The 20,208-nt window shown below is 42.7% G+C and overlaps 1 protein-coding gene across 1 annotated transcript in view; it reads right to left on the reverse strand.

The window, feature by feature from the left end:
* The window catches only part of STK31 (serine/threonine kinase 31), a 78,857-nt gene that overhangs the window by 48,210 nt on the left and 10,439 nt on the right, over positions 1-20,208 (reverse strand). The window contains exons 7-10 of the mRNA XM_077809343.1: positions 19,264-19,459; positions 14,928-15,043; positions 13,581-13,740; positions 1,359-1,481 (exon numbers count right to left, since the gene is read on the reverse strand). Coding sequence (XP_077665469.1) covers positions 1,359-1,481; positions 13,581-13,740; positions 14,928-15,043; positions 19,264-19,459 — 595 coding nt within the window. The remainder of the gene's footprint in view (positions 1-1,358; positions 1,482-13,580; positions 13,741-14,927; positions 15,044-19,263; positions 19,460-20,208) is intronic.

Here is a 20,208-nt window from a genome sequence, read left to right on the forward strand (position 1 = left end):
TTAAAAACACTCCCAATTCAAATGTTTTCAACTAATGCTAATTTTTATTGACATGTTGATCAGATCCGTGCCAGACTTGAACAGGTTGGCCGAAGTTTGGGTTCTCATTTCTTTGCATGTACTCAGATGACTCATTGTTACTATGATCTTGAGTGGTACAGCTTAATGAAGAAGAATGTATATTTGCTTGTCATTATTCACTACAATAAAGTTTCTTCATTAAAAATCCCTCAAACATACTGAAATTTTGGTTATAAAAGAATTTTTTGCAAATGTAAAACTTAGTCACATTTTCAAGTGTGTCTATCACAACAGAGTAAAAAAGGAAAAAATGGGGAAAAAAGTATTGCAGATGTGCCCTACGTGGCCATGAGCTAATATACAATACTAGCACTCACTTTCATAGGCCAGGTTTCGAAGCCATCATGTGTTACAGGGAAACTGAGCTTGATCACCACAACTTATTTCTTCTTGATTGACATTCATTCACACGTGATGTGAAAAGTAGCACACACATTAGGGTTTGTCTGCCCCAGAAAAGACAACCCATTGCTAACCACTCTTCCCCACTTCAAATGGTGTTGAGAACATTCTAGCTGCTAACAGAGATCAGACAAAATTGTTACAGAAAGCATGACTGAGATAGCATGACTGAAACCAAGTTTCGCTGGGTTTCTGTGAATGTGCTGAACACTGGTTTGCTCTGCCTAAACCCTTTTCAACACCAAATGAAGAGTTCTTGGGGTTACAGGGACACACTGCTTACAAACAATCAGCAATTGGTCATTTTCCTAATGGTTTATGGGTCAGAACAGTAAACTGTTAAAGGCTGAGGCTTAATACAGAGATGAAAAGTGTTTAATGATTTTGGATTATAGCAATTCTTAGTTTTCACATTCTTTTGTCTTCAAATGAAAGAACTCCACAAACAGGAATACAGGTTTGATACCATTTTTCAGTGCTGAACTGTTTTTGAATATTTTAAAATATGTCTGTATATGGTTTTAAGTAATTTCCCACTACCTTCCCCATTTTCCATGTGAAAAAAAAAAAAAAACAACACTACAGGGAACCTCAGCATATACACTGTAAAAGTACAGGACTAATTACATATTTTGAACAAAAATGACTAGAACTTTTAAAAAGTGTATTGCAAGTTGCTGTGATTACTGAGTAAATCAAATTATAGAGATAATTTAGCAGAAAGGTGTAGAAAAAGTTGTACTGCCTAGTCATGTAATACACTAAGCTCAATTTATTGCTGTTGAAACCTCCAATTCTAACACACTGAACTTCAAAAAAAATTGAAGAGCAGATTAGAGGTGTTTAATAATAATAGCAAGAAGTTTCTTTCCAACCTGCAAAATAGTTGAACGCTCAGAGAGAGGTAGCTCTTCTACTTCCCGAATGAATTCTTCCACTGCAGAGTACAAATTCTGTTGCACTTCATTTCTCTTGAGAATTAAGACATCACTTTCATTCTATGTAGAAGAAACAGCACTCAGAGATCACTTCTAAACTCCTTGCAAGCACAACATAAAAAGAAATGATATCAAGATATTTTCCTTCAGATTCCTTATGAAGTAAAATTGCTTCCTGTTTATAAAAAGTGAGCTTAACTAGTTAGGTTACAATGCATCACACTAGAATAGGAATGAGTGACACATGCAATTACAGGCTTTAGGCACTATTTCAGGGGATCAGCATTCCTGTTATATCCACCGCTGGAAATGCTGTATCCATCACATCTAAGCATGCCTACAATACAAGCTAGTAGAGTACAAACACAGTGGTTGATTTCCGTATGATTGAGTTCATACCTGGTGGATTTTGATTGCTATTGCAAACATCTAACATGTACAAGTTTTCTTTTGGATTATTTATATTACAGTGGTACTGAGAGATCCCTTTCAATGATTAGGGGTTCCATTTGACTAGATGTAGTACACACATTTACTATGTCAGTCCTTGCTCCAAAAAATTTACAACATAGGAATATTTAGAAACTGTCTTGTGACTGTGGAACGTAGAATATTGCAATTCCACAGTTTTACCTCAGCTTTCTCTGACCCACCTTTCTAGTAGAGTGAGAAGAAAAAACAGTTACTAACCTTTCCATAACTGTTGTTCTTCAAGATGTGTTGCCCACGTCTGTTCCATGTTAGGTGTGTGCATGCCGCATACACTATTGCCAGGGAGTTTTCCCTCAGTGGTATCAATCACACCAGCTCTAGTGCCCTCTGGAGCCGCATGAGCATGCATCAGTATAAAGGGTGCTGCCAGCCATTCACCCTCTCAGTTCCTTCTTGCCGTTAACGCTGACAGAAGAGTAGGAGGGTTGGTTGTGGTATGGACATGAGCAACACATCTTGAAGAACATCAGTTACAAAAAGGTTAGTAACCGTGTTTTCTTCAAGTGCTTGCTCATGTTCATTCCATGTTAGATGACTCTCAAACAGTACCCCAGAAGGTGGGCTCAGAGTTCATGGACATGCTGACAGCAACACTGCTCTCCCGAAACTGGCATCGTTCTGGGCCTGTCGGGTAATGGCATAGTGAAATGCAAAGGTATGCACAGATGACCAAGTTGTGGCCCTACAGATGTCCTGGATTGGGACCTGTGCGAGGAACGCTACTGACGAAGCCTGGGCTCTTGTGGAGTGAGTGTTTAAGATGGATGGAGGCGGGACATTCGCTTGCATGTAGCAGGCCAAAATACCTGCAGTTATTCAGGACAACATCACATGGAACCCCCTCATCCTTTTCGCTATTGAGACGAAGAGCTGTGTTGATTTGCAGAAGTGTTTAGTCCTCTCAATATAAAAGGTGAGGGCACGCCTAACGTCTAGTGAGTGAAGCCTCTGTTCTTCAGAGTTCTTGTGAGGCTTCAGGAAGAAGACTGGTAGAAAAATGGCCAGACTGTTATGGAATTGTGACACCACCTTTCTAAAGAAGGCCAAGTGGGGGCCAAGTTGGACCTTGTCCTTGAATATCGTGTAAGGCAGTTCTGATGTCAGGGCCTTGATTTCAGAGATTCTTCTGGCCAAGGTGATCGCCACCAAGAAGGCATCCTTCCAAGAGAGAAACAGCAGGGGACATGATGCTAGCAGCTCAAAGGAGGGACCTGTGAGTCTCAACAAAACCAGGTTTAAGTCCCCTGGGGGGATATCGGCTCATGGATTTGAGAAGAGAGCCTCTCCAGCCCCTGTCACTTCATGGGAGAACAGTAATCTACTGTTCACCAGTGGGTGGAAGGCTGAGATGGCTGCTAACTGCACTTTGATAAGTAGAAGGGCTTGGCCCTCGCATCTTAAGTGGAGCAAGTAGTTCAAGATAGACTGAAAGAAAGATTGAGACAGAGAGAGAGCTTGAGAGACTCCCATGTCAAGAAGAGTTTCCAATTAGTCAGATAGGAAGCCCTCGTGGACAGCTTTCTACTACCTAGCAAAATCTGCCAGACCAGTTCCAAGTAAGTCTGTTCTTCTGGATTCAGCCATGCAGCATCCATGCAATTAGGTGCAAGAAGGCAAGGTTCGGGTGAAGCAACCGGCTGTAGTCTTTGAGACTAGGTCTGGACAGAATGGGAGATAGAGTCAGGGCCGGCTCCAGCGTTGTTGCCGCCCCAAGCAGCAAAAAACAAACAAACAAAAAACCCACGATCAGCAGCACTTCGGCGGCAGCTCTACCACTGCTGCTTCTCTGAGGGGGACTGAGGGACCTGCCGCCAAAGAGCCGGACGTGCCGCCCCTTTCCGTTGGCCGCCCCAAGCACCTGCTTGCTGCGCTGGTGCCTGGAGCCGGCCCTGGATAGAGTGGAGCTGCTACTGACAGGTCCAAGAGTGTGTCGAACTAGTGTTGGCGTGGCCATGCTGGGGCTACCAGAGTAACTCTTGCCTTATTTCGTTTGACTTTTAGGAGGACTTTGTGGACCCAAAGGATTGGAGGAAAGATGTACAATAGGAGATCTGCTTCCATGGGAGCAGGAAAGCATCGGAGGGGGAGCATGGGCTGTGCCCATGTACCAAGCAAAACTGATGGCATTTCCTATTCTCTCTGGTAGCACACAGGTCCACCTGGGGAGGCCCCACCTTCAGAATATGAACCTGGTGACCTCCAGATGAAGGGATCACTCATGTCAAGAGGAAAAGGATCTGCTGATGTGATCTGCCTGTACATTCTGGGCTCCCAGGAGATGGGACGCCTTGAGATGAATAGATTGCTTTGTGCAGAAGTCCCATAGACGGATAGCCTCCTGACACAGGGCTGAAGACTGGGCACCTCCCTCCTTGGTGATATAGAAATGGCCACGGTACTGTCTGTCCAGTCTGTGAAAGAAACTTACTGAAACATCTCTAAGGGTGAGATTTTATCTGTATTCAGTTTTTATTACTGTACTAGACTTAGACTGGCGTGTTTTATTTTATTTTGCTTGGTAATTCACTTTGTTCTGTCTGTTACTACTAGGAACCACTTAAATCCTACTTTCTGTATTTAATAAAATCACTTTTTACTTATTAATTAACCCAGAGTATGTATTAATACTTGGGGGGGGGGGCGGCAAGCAGCTGTGCATCTCACTCCACCAGTGTTATAGAGGGCGAATAATTTATGAGTTTACCCTGTATAAGCTTTATACAGGGTAAAATAGATTTATTTAGGGTTTGGACCCTATTGGGAGTTGGACATCTGAGTGTTAAAGACAGGCACACTTCTGTAAACTGCTTTCAGTTAAGCCTACATCTGTTAGGGGACATGGCTCAGACCTGGGTCTGAGTTTGTAGCAGGCGGGTCTGGCTCAAACCAGGCAGGACTCTGAAGTCCTAAGTTGCTGGGCAGGAAAACAGGGGCAGAAGTAGTCTTGGAACATCAGGTGGCAGCTCCCAGGGGGTTTCTGTGATCTAACCCGTCACAACCACCCTAATAATATCTATTCTCTGAGCCGGAACAAGAGTTGACTTTTGTTAGTTCAGCAGCAACCCCAGCACTCGGAAGGTGGCTTGGACCGTGTTGTTGCTGTTCTGAATGTGAGTCTGTGACCAACCCTTGATCAGCCAGTCATCGAGCCTCGAGATACGAGCAGACCTGGATGCCTCACTGTTTGAGGAAGGCTGCTACTACCACTGCTTTACACTTCGTGAGGACCACCAATAGGCAAAAAGGAAGAGCACTGAATTGATAGTGGCGCTAACCCACAACAAACCTGTGAAATCTTCTGTGGCCACAGAAGAGAGAAATGTAAAAGCATGCATCCTTTAAGTCGAGGGAAGCATACCAGTCTCCTGGATCCAGGAAGGAAATGATGGAGGTCAGGGAGACCATGTGGAACCTCAGTTTCTTGAGATATTTCTTGAGGCAATGCAGGTCCAGAATAGGCCAGAGGCACCTTTTGGCCTTTGGGATTAGTAAATATTGGAAATAAAACCCCGTTCCTCTCGTGGAACCTCCTCCACAGTCTCCATTCACAGAAGGGATTGCACTTCCTGGACAAGGAGTTTCTCCTAAGAAGGGTCCCAGAAGAGGGATGGGGAAGGGATCTGAAATGGTGACTGGTATATCGCCCCCAGGTGCACCTTCAAAAGGCCTGCATGGGCCCACCAGAGTACCTCTGAGACCCCAGCTGTGAGGTTGAGGTGGACGGGAGTGGTTGGCACTGCTTTTAACCTCTCCCTTTTCTTTGGTAGGCACCAAGAAATGAAGAGGCTGCTGGGGCCTGAAGTGCTTCCTGGAAGCTGATGGAGCATAAAGCCTAAGGATCGTAGGGTGGCCCTTGAGTCCTTCGGGCCCTGAAATCTTGTGTCTATCTGCTCCAAGAACACAGAGGAGCCTTTGAAGGGGAGGTCCTGGATGGGCTGTTGGACCTCATGAGGAAGCCCCGAGGACTGAAGTAACGAACAAGGCCTTACGGTGACAGTAGAGGCCACTGTCCTGGTTGCCAAGTTGCCTGCATCCAGCGCCACCTGCAGAGTGTCCTGGCCACATTCTTACCGTCTTCCAAGAGGGCAGCGAACTCCTTCCTTGAATCTTGAGGCAGAGAATCTTTAAATAATCATCAGGGAGTCCCACTATTATATACATATATCTCCCCAGAAAAGCTTACTGGTTAGAGATACATAGTTGAAGGTTACCTGTCGAAAACTCTCTCTCCTGAAAATGTCCAGTTTCTTGGTGTCTTTTTGTTTAGTGGTAGCGCTTGACTGGCCCTACCTATCCTTTTCATTTGCTGCAAACATAATCAGGCATGCTGGAGGGGGATGCAAGTACAAGCATTCAAATCCACTCACTGGGACATAATATTTTTTCTCTGCCCTCTGAGGTTGGGGGCAGAGAAGAAGGAATTTGCCAGAGAGCCTTGACCAGTCCCATCACAGCCTTATTGATGGGTAAGGCCACCTTGGAGGGAGCTGCTGCAGCCAGGATATCAATAAGGCTGTGTGATGTCTCTTTAAGCTACTCAATTTCCAGACCCAAATTCCAATGAAGCTACCCACTTCAAAAGGTCCTGGTGGGCCCTGAAATCGTCCTGCAGAATCAGACTACTGGGTCCCATTGACAACCTCGTCTGGAGAAAATGAGGCGGCTTGCAAAGGAGGAGAGGCTCCTTTTTCTTCCTCAGCCTCAACAATGTCCACCTGAGCCATCTCCTGAACATCAGTACTGAAGGCGGGGTCTGGTGCCAAGTGATAAGGAGCTTAGTCCACTTCTCAGAAGCCACTGAGTAGGAACAATGTGAGGGGAAACGCCCAAGGGTTCCAGTAAGGCCACTGGAACCGGAGGGGGGACCGGTATCGAAGTCTGGTGGTGCACAGGCTGGGTACCGGTGCTGAGCCTTAGGTTGCACATACGGTTCTCCTTCAGATTCAGAAGAAGAGTCCTCTCTCTGAGACCACAGAGGAGCGGTACAAATTCTGCCACCGTGCCATGCCGGGGTCTGTGGACCGATGGCAGACTGGAGATTGTTGGGACCCTGGGATCAGGGTCGGCTTGCTTCTAGTGGGTGTTAGAAAGGAGCCCAACATCCCTTGTTCCTTCCTACTTCTGGATATCGGAGCTGGAGGGTGTCCCAACAGAGCTGGGGGGGGGACTGGGAGAGAAAGTAGGCCCCTCGTAACTTGGAAAGCCTCCAGAGTCAATGAAACAATCAGACCACTGGTGCCACAATGGCTTCCATGTATCGGCAGAGGGGCCTGTACCAGACTCATCATTCTAGGCAGAGTCGACAGTGCCATCGTAGACCCAGGAGTGGAAGAGCAGCCCAGCACAGGTCTCATTGTGCTGCTTTTCTCCTGCTTGTCTTTCTTCTGCACTGTTAGTTTGCTGCTTTTTGTGCTTCTTCCTCGGTACCCAACTGAACAGTGCCAGGAAGAGCTCGGTGCCAAGGGACACTTCGCACCAATGCCAAAGTGCTTGGCACTGAATTGGAGCAGCTCAACTCTAAGAGCGGCTTCCAAGAGGATCATCTTCAGGCTAATGTCTCTGTCTTTTTTAGTGCGGAGTCTGAAGTCATGACAGTTCTGGCACTTGTCCTTCACATGAGTTTCCCCAAGCACTTCAAGCAGCTGGAATATGGGTCACTCATGGAAATAGGTTTGTCACAGGAGGCACAAGGTTTAAAGTCTGGAGACTGGGATATGCCCGGCCCCTGGGGCGAAAGAGTCCCTCAAATAACAAGATCTATTTCCATTAACTATGTACTCTAACTACATACACACTAGAGTGGTGAGGCATGATGACTTTGCCCTAACAAACTGTGTTTATGTGTCTGCTAATTCTGTTCTTTAGCATAGTTTCTACCAATTTGCCCAGTACTGAAGTTACGTTCACTGGCTTGTAATTGCCAGGACCTCCTCTAGAGCCCTTTTTAGAAATTGGCATTACATTAGCTACCTTCCAGTCATCTAGTACAGTGCTACTAAAAGTGGTGGTCCACGGACCACTGCCGGTCCATGAGCCACCGGCTGCTGGTCTGCGTGCACATTGGAAAAAAAGAAATTGCCGGTCCCCCACATCAGATAGCTTAAGAAGCGCTGATCTAGTACACAAGCTGATTTTCGTGATAGGTTACATACTAGAGTCAGTAGTTCTGCAATTTCATGTGCACACAGTTCCTTCAGAACTCTTGGGTGAATGCCTCTGGTCCTGGTGACTTATTACCATTAAGTTAATCAATTTGTTTCAAAATCTCTGCTAGTGACACATTAATTGGGGATAGTACTTCAGAACTGCTGCCCAAAAAGAATAGCTCTGATGTGGATCTCCCTCTCACATCTTCTGCAGTGAAGAGGGATTAAAAGAATTCATTTAGCATCTCTGCAATGGCCTCATGTTCCGAGTGCTCCTTTAACACCTTTGTTGTCTAATGGCCCCATTGCCTGTTTGGCAGGCTTACTGGGTCTGATGTACTTAAAAACAAAATTTACTGTTAGTTTTTGCATCTTTAACAAGTTGCTTCTCAAATTTTTTCTTTGCCTGCCTTATTACACTTTTACATTTTGCTTACCAGAGTTTGTGCTCCTTTGTATTTTCCTCATTAGAATTAGACTTCCAAATTTTAAAGGATTCCTTTTTTGTCTCTAACAACCTCCATCGCTCTACTGTTTAGCCATTCTTTTTGGTCCTCCTGTCTCTTTTGATGTTGGGATGTATATTTACTCTGAGCCTCTATTATGGTGTTTTTAAATAGTCCTCATGCTGCTTGCAGGCATGTTACCCTTATGATTGTTCTTTTTAATATGTCATTTAACTGCCATCCTCATTCTTGTGTAGCTCCTATTTTTAAAAGTTAAATGTTACTGTGGTGCGGGGGGGGGGGGGGGATTATATCCCCTCCCCCAACATAATAAGTCTGGGAAACCAACAAACGGCTCAAGATCAATAGTGTTAGTATCCCCAAAATGTCTACCATTTAATTGGTCACTTGAGCCTGTTCACTTGTGCCAGAGGCAAAAAACACCAAAATTAGAGACTTTCCACATGGAGCACTAAGGCAGAGATATAACTCTCAAGGCCCACTAGGAAAGGGAAGACCTTCACAGTGTACATAAACCCAGTCCTGATAAAAAAAAATGGGGTCAAGAACTTGCCAAACTGCATCTAGATACATCTCATTCCATATCAGGTCTGCTTTACCTTACACTTACTATACAGGCTCAAAAGCCACCCATTGCAGGCTGTACACACAAAAATTGGAAGAATCTAGTTAAGTCAGTCTAAAAAAACTGGGGGAAGTAAAGATGCTGAAAATTAAGATCATATTATATCATTTGCCCTGCAACTAGCATTATATTCCTCATGCAACCAGTCCTGTATTGGGTTTACTTGTCCATGTGTTATTTACTATGTTATGTACCTGCCAAAAAAAAAAAAGAAAAGATCCTTGCCTCAGAGATCTTACAAACTAATTAGAGATGTGACAAGATAAAGTACCAACATAGCAGAGAGGGTAGAGAAGGAAGAATTGAGGAAATATCAATAATGTTCCTAAGGCTAGTGCATAGCATGAAGGAGCTAATAAAAATTGTTTTAATGAGTTAAATGGACAGAATGAGCAAGTAGACATAATCAACAAATTTTCTGTCCATTGCCTATTTGGGCTCACTGGGTTTTTATGCACTTCATTTCAAACTGCATATGGAATTAAAATCATCAGACAATTTTGAAGACAAATATTTCTCAATCTTTGAGATCTGTTCAACTGTAGATAGATTAAAAGTCAACATTTAGAGCAAAATTATTTAGATGTATGTAATGATGATTAGGTGTATATTAATCAACCTTTGAGGTGCATGCCTTGTGTTTTCATCAACCCAATAGAGGTGATTTTTAACTAACACTCTATGGAGTGTGTTATTCCACTTACACATGGATTTTAAATTTAGGTAATTCATTAGAAAAGTTCTATGTCCTTTAAAAACAAGACAGCTTTTGTTAAAAACAAGAAATTTTTTTATTTAAGAAAAGTGTTTTGGTATTGAGTCACTACAACTCAAATTCTTTCTTCTACACTTCCCAAAGACTTCAGAGGTACTTGCCCCACAAATCCCACTGGAGCTGCAAAATTTTCTGCCTCTAGCTGCTGCTACTTCACCTGGGGAATTGGTGTCTAAATTAATTCTTCAGGCTGCTCTAAGCCTGAACACACTTCCCCATTTGTATGTCCTCTGCTCCTCTCAGGCCTGCCTGTCCCCTGGCACTATTACCTGTCTATTCAACTTTTCCTCTTCATGCTACTTGTAACCCTGCCGCAGGAACTCTTGTTCTCTTCACTGCACAGTCAGAGCGCTCAAACAAGATTCCAAACAAGATGATAGCTAGATTCTATGTAATTGGAGACATATCAGGTCAAACATGATCCAAAGTATAGTTTTGTAAAAAGAAACTTTTCTACTGGGTGTGTAGCATTTGTCATACTGTTAGCCATCCACAACAAGCAGGGAGTGGAACCCCAATGCTATGTCCCACCAATTAGAGCATATCAGGATTAACAAAAAGTTGCCATGTGAAGAGATCTTCCCTTCATGATGTTTATCATGTAACAATTCGGTGTGCTGTAATACACTATTACAAAATCTCTTCACAGAAAATTACAGGCTGGTTGCAGACAGTTCCAAACTTATCCAATTATCTCACAGAGAACGAACTTGTTGAGACTAGAGAGATCCTCTTCACGCATCAGGTCACTTCTAGCATTTGCTCAGCTTATTTTCCCTAAGTGATTTTTCCATAAATGAATTGTAGCAAATCAGAGGTGGTGAGAGAGGGAGACCTTAAAATGAATTCTGCAGATCACTCAAGTGCTGGTTTCACTCTTAGTCTGGATCTTTGTTTTATTTGTCCTCTGCTGCTCATATTTGATTAACCCATGTATCTCAAAAAGATTTCAAGTGCTGCTGCTTCATCTGGGATGAAGGATGTTCCCAAGGACAAGTCACTTAAATAAATCCTTAAGACTGCTCTAGGCCTGTAAGCTCCTTCTTTCTCTTTGTTCTCTGCTGCTACTCTTAAACAACTTTGAATATCAAAGCCCTGGCAACCAACCTATTTCTCTTCATTACTGACCACCTCTCTGTAAACAAATTATAACAAGCTCATTTGTTTTACTGTTAACATATGTGTTCGTAGTGGGTGTTACTCACGCAGAGCAAAGTTAAACACTATTTTTAAAAACAAATCTCTTTATGTTGTTTACAATTAACCTACTGGATCATTAAAAGCTGAAAATTTAAAAAGAGTTTCTTTTTAACTATTGTTTAGTTTAAATATTGCTCATGCATGGTGAGGAAAAGGGACTTGTTTCTCTTCTATTTACAGTAATTTTCTAGTCCATTTCACGAGCTAATGCATCAGTATAATTCTGCAGTGCTTGGGAAGTAAATAGACTTACTTCAAATGTTTTTTCTTAAATTTAGGAGAAAATTCATGACACATTGTCTACTGGTCTCACATTTTGTAAGATAAAGTTATCTTTTCTAGCAATGATGAATCCTGAGGGTTCACTTTATCTGCAGAACTGCTGAACTTGGTCATAGTGACTCTCCCAGGTAGGTTATACAGAAAGGGATAAATGTATTAATAACAAAAATTACTTTGCACTTATGATACTCTTACCTTGCTCTGCAAAGTCCTTTGAGATAATGGATAAAGCTATATTACAGCATCCTCCATATAAAAAAAACTCAAGACTCCTTGCAAACATTATTTTAGCCTCTATAGCAGAATTATGAGGTAGGTAAACATTACAGAACATGCAGCAGCACAAGCCAGTACCAAAGAGGGATGTAGTGCACAGGAAGCCTGTAAGGGAAGCCTAAAGAAGCTGCCACTTGGGAGCGCAATCAGGGGAAAATAACATGTGTGCGCGCACATTGGAGGAGAGAGGGGTGCTGTGTGAATAACGGCTCCTTTCCCCGTTCTCCTGGGTAGCTTTGGAGAAGTACCTGAGGTAGAAGCAGCCTCCTGCTAGCGGAAGTATAATCCCCTCATCTTTGTCCCCAAAACATATACACACCATTGATTTCTCTTGCTCGTTCCAAGGACTCCACAGAACACTGGTTTCAACCACTCCTCTCTTTGATTTCTCCCAATGCTGGAGCCATACATGGGGGACATGGAGAGGGGGATCCCCCTTTTCCACCCTGTCCTGCCCATCAATCACCAGTAAAGCACATAACTAGAACTTTCCCTGACTTGGGTCGGCTCCAATCAAGTTAACTGACGTAAAGAGACTGCCAATGGCTATGCTGGGTGGCATGCTCTCTCCTACACTAGATCACCACACCCATTTCTGTATCATTAACACTTTTGTTTTCTCCCTACTACACAGAGGGAACATAGAGCTCTCCTCTATTTAGCATACTGTCTCAAAGATCACTTGTGGGGTGTGACAGAGAGACACAATCTCCAACATTATAGGAAACTAGTTTCAACTTTAATAACAACACAAAAGAGCCCTGAGCCTAGGAAGGGGTGTTTTGATGGTTAACACAACAAGAGGGGGCAAACAGCAGGGAGTGGATCCCATAAGACTGCCAGCCTCCTCAGAACTTCCAGGGTGGGCTTACGGTCTCACGGGATTTGGCACAAGATTTGCAGCCATGATAGGATCCCTGTGCTCAAGGCCACTTCTGTTTGCTGGCTTCCAGCAGTCAACCAACATTCCCTCCCTTATCTAGGTTGCTGCGGGCTGTGGTAGTCACCACTTTGGGGTTGGGAAGGAATGTTTCTACATACCATAAACTGGCCAAGGTTGGTGAGGTTTTCTCACCTTCCTCACAATGAAATCTAGGGGTTGAGTTTTGGGCAACCAGAGGGCTGGGATTCTCCCTGTCCCGGAGGGCAAAGTTTGGATCTATTGGAGAGACATTCACTTGCCACAACTTTTGGCAGGTACCCAGTGCAGGAACTTGCTGATTTAGGCTCCAGATCCAAAAAGGTAACATAGCAGCCTCCCAATGATGGGGCATGTGTCTAACCCCCAGAGGGCAAGTAGAAACCAGGGGCTAGGATACTACCGCAGGGGGACTGCCCCATCAATGTGCTTGATAGCAATGTTGGCTGGGGGGGAGAGGGGTGCCAAGGTCCCCTCTCGCCTCAACCACCAAAGGGGACATGCTAGAGAGCGAGTGGAGGCGCACAGAGAACTTCTTAGTTTGATGATTGGCTCCCTCTGTAGTGGGAGCCCCAAGAAAAGGCAAAAGATCAATGGGGTGCAAGTCACTGCACTGGGCTGTTCCCCGATGGGAACCTTGGATGTAATTTGACTAATAAAGTTGCAGCCTGGTTAAAACCCATACCACATCTCCTCGCCTTCTGAGCAAGGAGCATACCAATAACCTTCACCTGCCATGTTCTGATGGCTCTGAATGCCCCAAAAGCCTCATTTAAGTCAGGAGTGTCAAAAGTTTAATTTTCTTCAAAATGAAGCAAACAATCCAAATTTATCATTCCTGGAAAATGCTGCAGTTTCCCGAGGCAAGGTAGATTTTTCCATTCTCTATTCATGATACCACAGTTCACTTTATAAGACTAATGTACTCTATCAACATGCTATAAATTACCGCTCTGAGGAAAAAACATCCAACCCACCACATTTTTGCACAACTGAATCATCTCTTGAGCCAAGTTATATTCTGCCCAAATCTTCTCCAACTTTCCCAAGGAAGACGGAACAATGAGACACCTTTCAGTAACCTCCTTTACAGCTCTGAAGAGGTCATCTCCAAAATGAACATTCATATTTGCACACCTGGGTGGTGAGGAGAGAAAGAATTAAACAAGAATATTTAGCTGGAAAACACTTTTCTTCATAGCTTGAAACAATATTAGAACAATATTACTCAATAGTGGTGCACATAATTGTTTTTTAAAACCTGCCACATTAACCTAATTTCATATCCAATAACAGTGAGTCAGCAGAACTTTCACTTGTCCCTGCAGGTATTCTCACCCACTCCCATCTCAAAAAAGAAGATAATGAAACGGTATGACATCTGCCAGCAAGTAACACAATATTGCAGGAAGTAACAGGTATATATGAATATTCAATAGTATAAGAGGCTACACTTGCGTTTTCTCTCTTGCTCTGTGCTTTCTCATTCTCTCCCTTTATATTTTGTCTGTTCATTTTTCTTAGATTTATTCTCTACCCTAGGCACCTCTCTCTTTGAAAAGCTCATCCATTTTATCTCTTAAACACACTATAGTGACTTCCTTCTCACTAGAATTGATGTCACTTCTATCCTAGACTTCTCCCAGCACAGCCCCTTTCCACAGCTGCCCTGTACTGCTTCATTTTGTTTCACTCTGCAACCTACACACAACAAAAAGGCAATACAAAACAAAGCAGCACAGAGAGGGAACCACAGGAAAGACTTATGTCTACACTGCAATCAAAGGTGTGGGAACAGCACACTGCACCATACCTGAGTTAGCTCTGATCTAGCTAGCTTGAATAACAATAGTAGCATGCGCTCTAAAAGCCCATCCCAGATAGAGGGTGTGTAATTTGAATGGCTAGCCGACGATCAGCAGTGAAAGTATTTCACTGTGCTCATACTTTTTAACAACTTTAATCAGAAACTGCCTGAGGACTCTGAATAGGAATTTCAAGCTGTTTGCTATGATAGTAAGAAAGAAATACGAAGATCTTAACTAAAATCTTCAGATCTATCCAACCAACATTGGAAGGCAGGGACTAGTCTACCAACTTGACAGCTGGATACAAAAGCTGCAGATTTCAGTCAAGGATTGTAGTAGCAAGTCCAAAAGACTTCTCTACGGCTTTTCGTGTTAGTTTTGTTAAAAGGAAAATAGCAGAATAAAATAATGACTACAAAAATTAAAACTGAATGAGGGAACAAATAGCATGCACTCATTTTAAAAGAAAAAAATACAGCAGTGGTAATTTGGTACAGTTAAAAAACGTGTACATACCTAACTTCTTTCAGTACCTCAACCTGGGCAGCCAAACTTCTCAGTTTAGTTCCTACATACGTATGCAGAGTTTCCCCCAAATGTTTAAGAGTTTCCTTAGATGCTTCCTTTTCTTCCTGCATTATTGATTTTTTGGCGGGTGGGGACAGAGAAGGGGTGACAAAGGACACAAATAATGGTTAAATCATTAGCCTAGATTACTAAAACACAGTATTATTGGGATTTTTAACTAGAAATGAAATACAGACACGTCTGTGTCCAGCACAGACAAAATGGCTATATATGATCATGCACCTATGGTGGATGAAAATAATGGTTTTAAAAAATTATATTTTTGTATTTAAATATTGCTAGTTCTTTACTTTCTTCCCCTTTTAGTCTTAAATCGTTGAAGGGGATGCTTTGTACTTCTTCTGTTTCCTAACTGTTTGCAGAATTTCAGGTTTTATTGAGATTTTCCTCCCACTAAGAAATATTACACTTAAAACGCTCATCGATGCTGAAAAAAACAAGTCCAGGACCCCATTAACATTTTTACTGTCAGAACACCACAAATGCAAACACCAATTGATAAGCAAATACTCTGTGCTATATTTGCAATCAATATCACTCTTCCAATATACTGAACTTCCACAAATCAATAAAGATGAAAAAAACTCATACCAGGCTACACTCCTTGATCAGGGTTTGCAGCTAGCAGTTAACTGGACTTGTGCACATAAATCATTTAGGTGCTTTTAAAAAAAAAATCACACTCAGGCTTCTAAATCCATGTCTTGGCACCTAATTTTATCCTATTTTTGAAAACTTTGGTGTATATATATTTAAAGAGTTAACCATGAAAAGTTATTTAGAAGCTTATTTTGAACACAGAAATTTTGTTTTGAAGGGTCAAAGGCTAAGTACAGTTTTTAATAAAAGCAATTTAGCCCTGGACGCTGCAAATACTTATGCTCATTAAAATGTCATCAACAGGAACATCTGTAAGTAAATTATATACCTGCTTAACTATTAGCAGGATCAGGTCCTTTACTTTCAGCTTTTTTTTTTTTTTTTTTCGGGGGGGCGGAGGGGAGGCCTGTACCAGTTTTGTAAAACTTAAATAAGATACCCTACTAGGAGTGCCATTCAGAACACACAGCATATATAGTTGAGTTCATATTAAATTTTAATCTAAAGTTGCAATAATAATCATTTTCCAATTAGTTTTAGAAAGCCTCAAACTGATATAAATCGAGATGATTTTTTAAAATCAATTATCTAAATTGCTCCACCCAGCATGCAGCCATGGGAAGGGAAGACTTGTCTTTTATGTACTATGTCACAACCTTTTAATTTAAACATGGTTATGTCCTCAAGGAAACAATTCTGAAGAACTTAGAGGAGAAGAAAGTGACCAGGAACAGTCAGCATGGATTCACAAAGAGCAAGTCATGCCTGACTAATCTAATTGCCTTCTATGACGAGATAACTGGCTCTGTGGAAAAGGGGAAAGCAGTGGACGTGTTATTCCTTGACTTTAGCAAAGCTTTTGACACCGTCTCCCACAGTATTCTTGCCAGCAAGTTAAAGAAGTATGGGCTGGATGAATGGACTATAAGGTGGATAGAAAGCTGGCTAGATTGTCGGGCTCAACGGGTAGCAATCAATGGCTCCGTGTCTAGTTGGCAGCCAGTATCAAGTGGAGTGCCCAAAGGGTCGGTCCTGGGGCCGGTTTTGTTCAATATCATCATTAATGATCTGGAGGATGGCGTGGACTGCACCCTCAGCAAGTTTGCAGATGACACTAAACTGGGAAGAGAGGTAGATACGCTGGAAGGTAGGGATAGGATACAGAGGGACCTAGACAAATTAGAGGATTGGGCCAAAAGAAATCTGATGAGGTTCAACAAGGACAAGTACAGAGTCCTGCACTTAGGACGGAAGAATCCCAAGCACCACTACAGACTAAGGATCGAATGGCTAGGCAGCAGTTCTGCAGAAAAGAACCTAGGGGTTACAGTGGACGAGAAGCTGGATATGACTCAACAGTGTGCCCTTGTTGCCAAGAAGGCCAATGGCATTTTGGGATGTATACATAGGGGCATTGCCAGCAGATCGAGGGATGTGATCGTTCCCCTCTATTCGACATTGGTGAGGCCTCATCTGGAGTACTGTGTCCAGTATTGGGCCCCACGCTACAAGAAAAATGTGAAAAAATTGGAAAACATCCAGCGGAGGGCAACAAAAATGATTAGGGGGCTGGAACACATGATTTATGAGGAGAGGCTGAGGGAACTGGGATTATTTTGTCTGCAGAAGAGAAGGATATGGGGGGATTTGATAGCTGCTTTCAACTACCTGAAAGGGGGTTCCAAAGAGGATGGATCTAGACTGGTCTCAGTGGCACCAGATGACAGAAAGAGGAGTAATGGTCTCAAGTTGCAGTGGGGGAGGTTTAGGTTGGATATTAGGAAAAACTTCTTCACTAGGAGGGTTGTGAAGCACTGGAATGCGTTACCTAGGGAGATGGTGGAATCTCCTTCCTTTGAGGTTTTTAAGGTCAGACTTCACAAAGCCCTGGCTGGGATGATGTAGTTGGGGACTGGTCCTGCTTTGAGGAGGGGGTGGATTAGATGACCTCCTAAGGTCCCTTCCAACCCTAATATTCTATGATTCTATGCATGATTAAGACAAAAAGGCACTCAACCTTTCATCTTAGGAAGTGAGAAGAAAGCCAGCAGAACTCTTAGAAGGCAGAGATTCTATCTCCTTTAAAAGGGCTCATCTGTACTCCAGGCATTCAAACAACTTCACTTACAGGCCACTGGCTGCCACCTTGTTTGTTAAGGGGTATGCGTACACTGCAATTAGACACTTCCAGCTGGCCCATGCTAGCTGACTCAGGCTTCCACAGCTCAGGCTAAGAGGCTGTTTAATTTTGGTGTAGACATTGGGCTTGGGCCAAACATCTACACCACAATTAAACAACCCCTTATCCCGAGCCAGAGTCCACTGGTACCGTGGGTTTTTAACGGCAGTGTAGACATACCAACGTTACTCCGACTTATCTGGAGTTACGAAGATCTGATAAAAACGAGTACTACTTGTGGCACCTTAGAGACGAACAAATTTATTTGGACATAAGCTTTCATGGGCTAAAACCCACTTTGAGTTTTAGCCCATGAAAGCTTATGCCCAAATAAATTTATTAGTTTCTAAAAGTGCCACAAGGACTCCTCATTGTTTTTGCTGATACTGACTAACACAGCTACCACTCTGAAACCTGTCAAAGATCTGATAGTATCTTCAGAGGACAGAAGCGCTGGTGATGACTTTTGCATACTCATCAGTCATGGAGAGATGAGGCAAGAAAAGCTGCCCTCCTAAAGAGAGGCAATTCACCACAGGATATGGCAGTGCTACTGGGCAGCAAAGCTGGGTCTGAACATTCCTGCTCCCTCTCACTTGCACTCCCAGTCCTGAGTTCTCCTCCCTGTCTGTTTCAGTTTGATCTGCTGTCCAGTAGGAACGGGAGAGGAGACAGGCGCCTGTGTGCCAGTTACTCTATCAATACCCCAAAACCTGTATTCACAGTGGACGATTGGCCTCCACAAATGCACATCTCTGGAAGAATGGGACGTAGACACGCACCCACCTCAACTGCCCAACCTCAAGGAATCAGATCAAAGGTAACCAGCTCTTTCAACAGTTCTGAAATGTACATATCTCATGTTATTCAAACCTGAGCTAACACAAGATACATTTAACATAGGAAACAGGCTCTCATTTTGATAATTTGGGTCAAGCATCTTCTTTCACACCATATTCCACTTATCCATTTTCAAAATCAATCACTAAGTCTGGTACTAAGTACTATGTTTCTCAATTAGAACAAACATCTTTTACTGTGGAGTATAACGCACATACGAAAGCTCATGCTCAAATAAATTGGTTAGTCTCTAAGGTGCCACAAGTACTCCTTTTCTTTTTGCGAATACAGACTAACACGGCTATTACTCTGAAACATACACTTGTGTTTTATTTGGCACCACAGTTAGAGAAGCAATCTATTTCATCCAGTTACGTGACTCAAGTTGTGGATGAGTCAACATAATCTGATGTTTTCAAAGCCAATGTGACCTCTCCTCTGTACGAAAGAAGTTTCAGTCTATATGCCAGAAGCAAGATTCAGTCTACTGTGGAAGACAGATAGAAATTAATCAGATAAGCCTATTAGACAGGTGAGTAAGTATCCTACCTACTACAGCAAGATTATGAAGTTACCAATCTAAAGCAATCTTGATGGTGAGGATGGAAAGGGCACCAGGAGAATCTCCCTCGCTTTTTCACATACCTGCACTTGATGGTTCAGCTGTGCAATCGTCGATTCTAATTCTTTATAATTGTGGAGGAGAATGTGATTCTCCTCCTGAAGAATCTCTTTCTCCTTTTTGAGCTTTTCATTCTCTTCAATCAGTTCCTGATCCTGTTTTATTTTTGCCAAACTGATGTTTGACCCCATAATAAAGTCACAAGCCATCAATTTTTCCCTATTAAAAATAAATGAATATTAACAGAATCAAGATGCTTATTTTAGAATGGTACGACAATTCTTTAATCATGACTGTCAAGAACACCTTAGTCATACAGATCAAGAATAGAAATCTATTGTATAAGCAATTATACATGATTAAATTATGCCACATCTCTTTGGAAGTGTGACCTTCCCACGCTGGTCTTCAAACAGATTTGTATACATCAATGAAAAAAGGCACACATACCCCTTTATTTGGTTTCACTTGCTTGGGACAAACCTTCTTCTACATTCAAGTATTTTCAGTAAAAGATTTTAAATCTAATTCCTCTCTCTTCCCCCTGCCCTCCCAAAAAACAAAAGACTCAGTACATCACATGCTGCACTGGGAAGTCTAAACCTGATGTAACTCAGATTTTCTGTCTGTAAAATGGACCCAAGCACTTTACAATTAGTGGTCATGTGTAAACCTCTACAAAGATGGGCAAGAAATATTATCCCCCATATCTAAGAACAGTGATTTGAAACAGTTTATCAGAGATCAAAGATCTCAGTTCTGTTCCCACCTCAGCCATAAACTACCTTGTGACCTTGGGTATGCCACAACCTCTTTGTGCCTGAGTTTCCTTCATGGGCATATATGTACAAAAGACCTCATTAAATAAAGTTTAGGATATGCATAGTATTATTAAAAACAGCCCTGGGAATGGGAGGAAGTAAAAAGCTAGGATCTCCTTTCTACCCGGAGGTGCCCATTTCCCTAGG

The sequence above is a fragment of the Eretmochelys imbricata genome, chromosome 2 (genome assembly GCF_965152235.1).
Source record: "Eretmochelys imbricata isolate rEreImb1 chromosome 2, rEreImb1.hap1, whole genome shotgun sequence".
Classification (NCBI taxonomy): domain Eukaryota; kingdom Metazoa; phylum Chordata; order Testudines; family Cheloniidae; genus Eretmochelys; species Eretmochelys imbricata.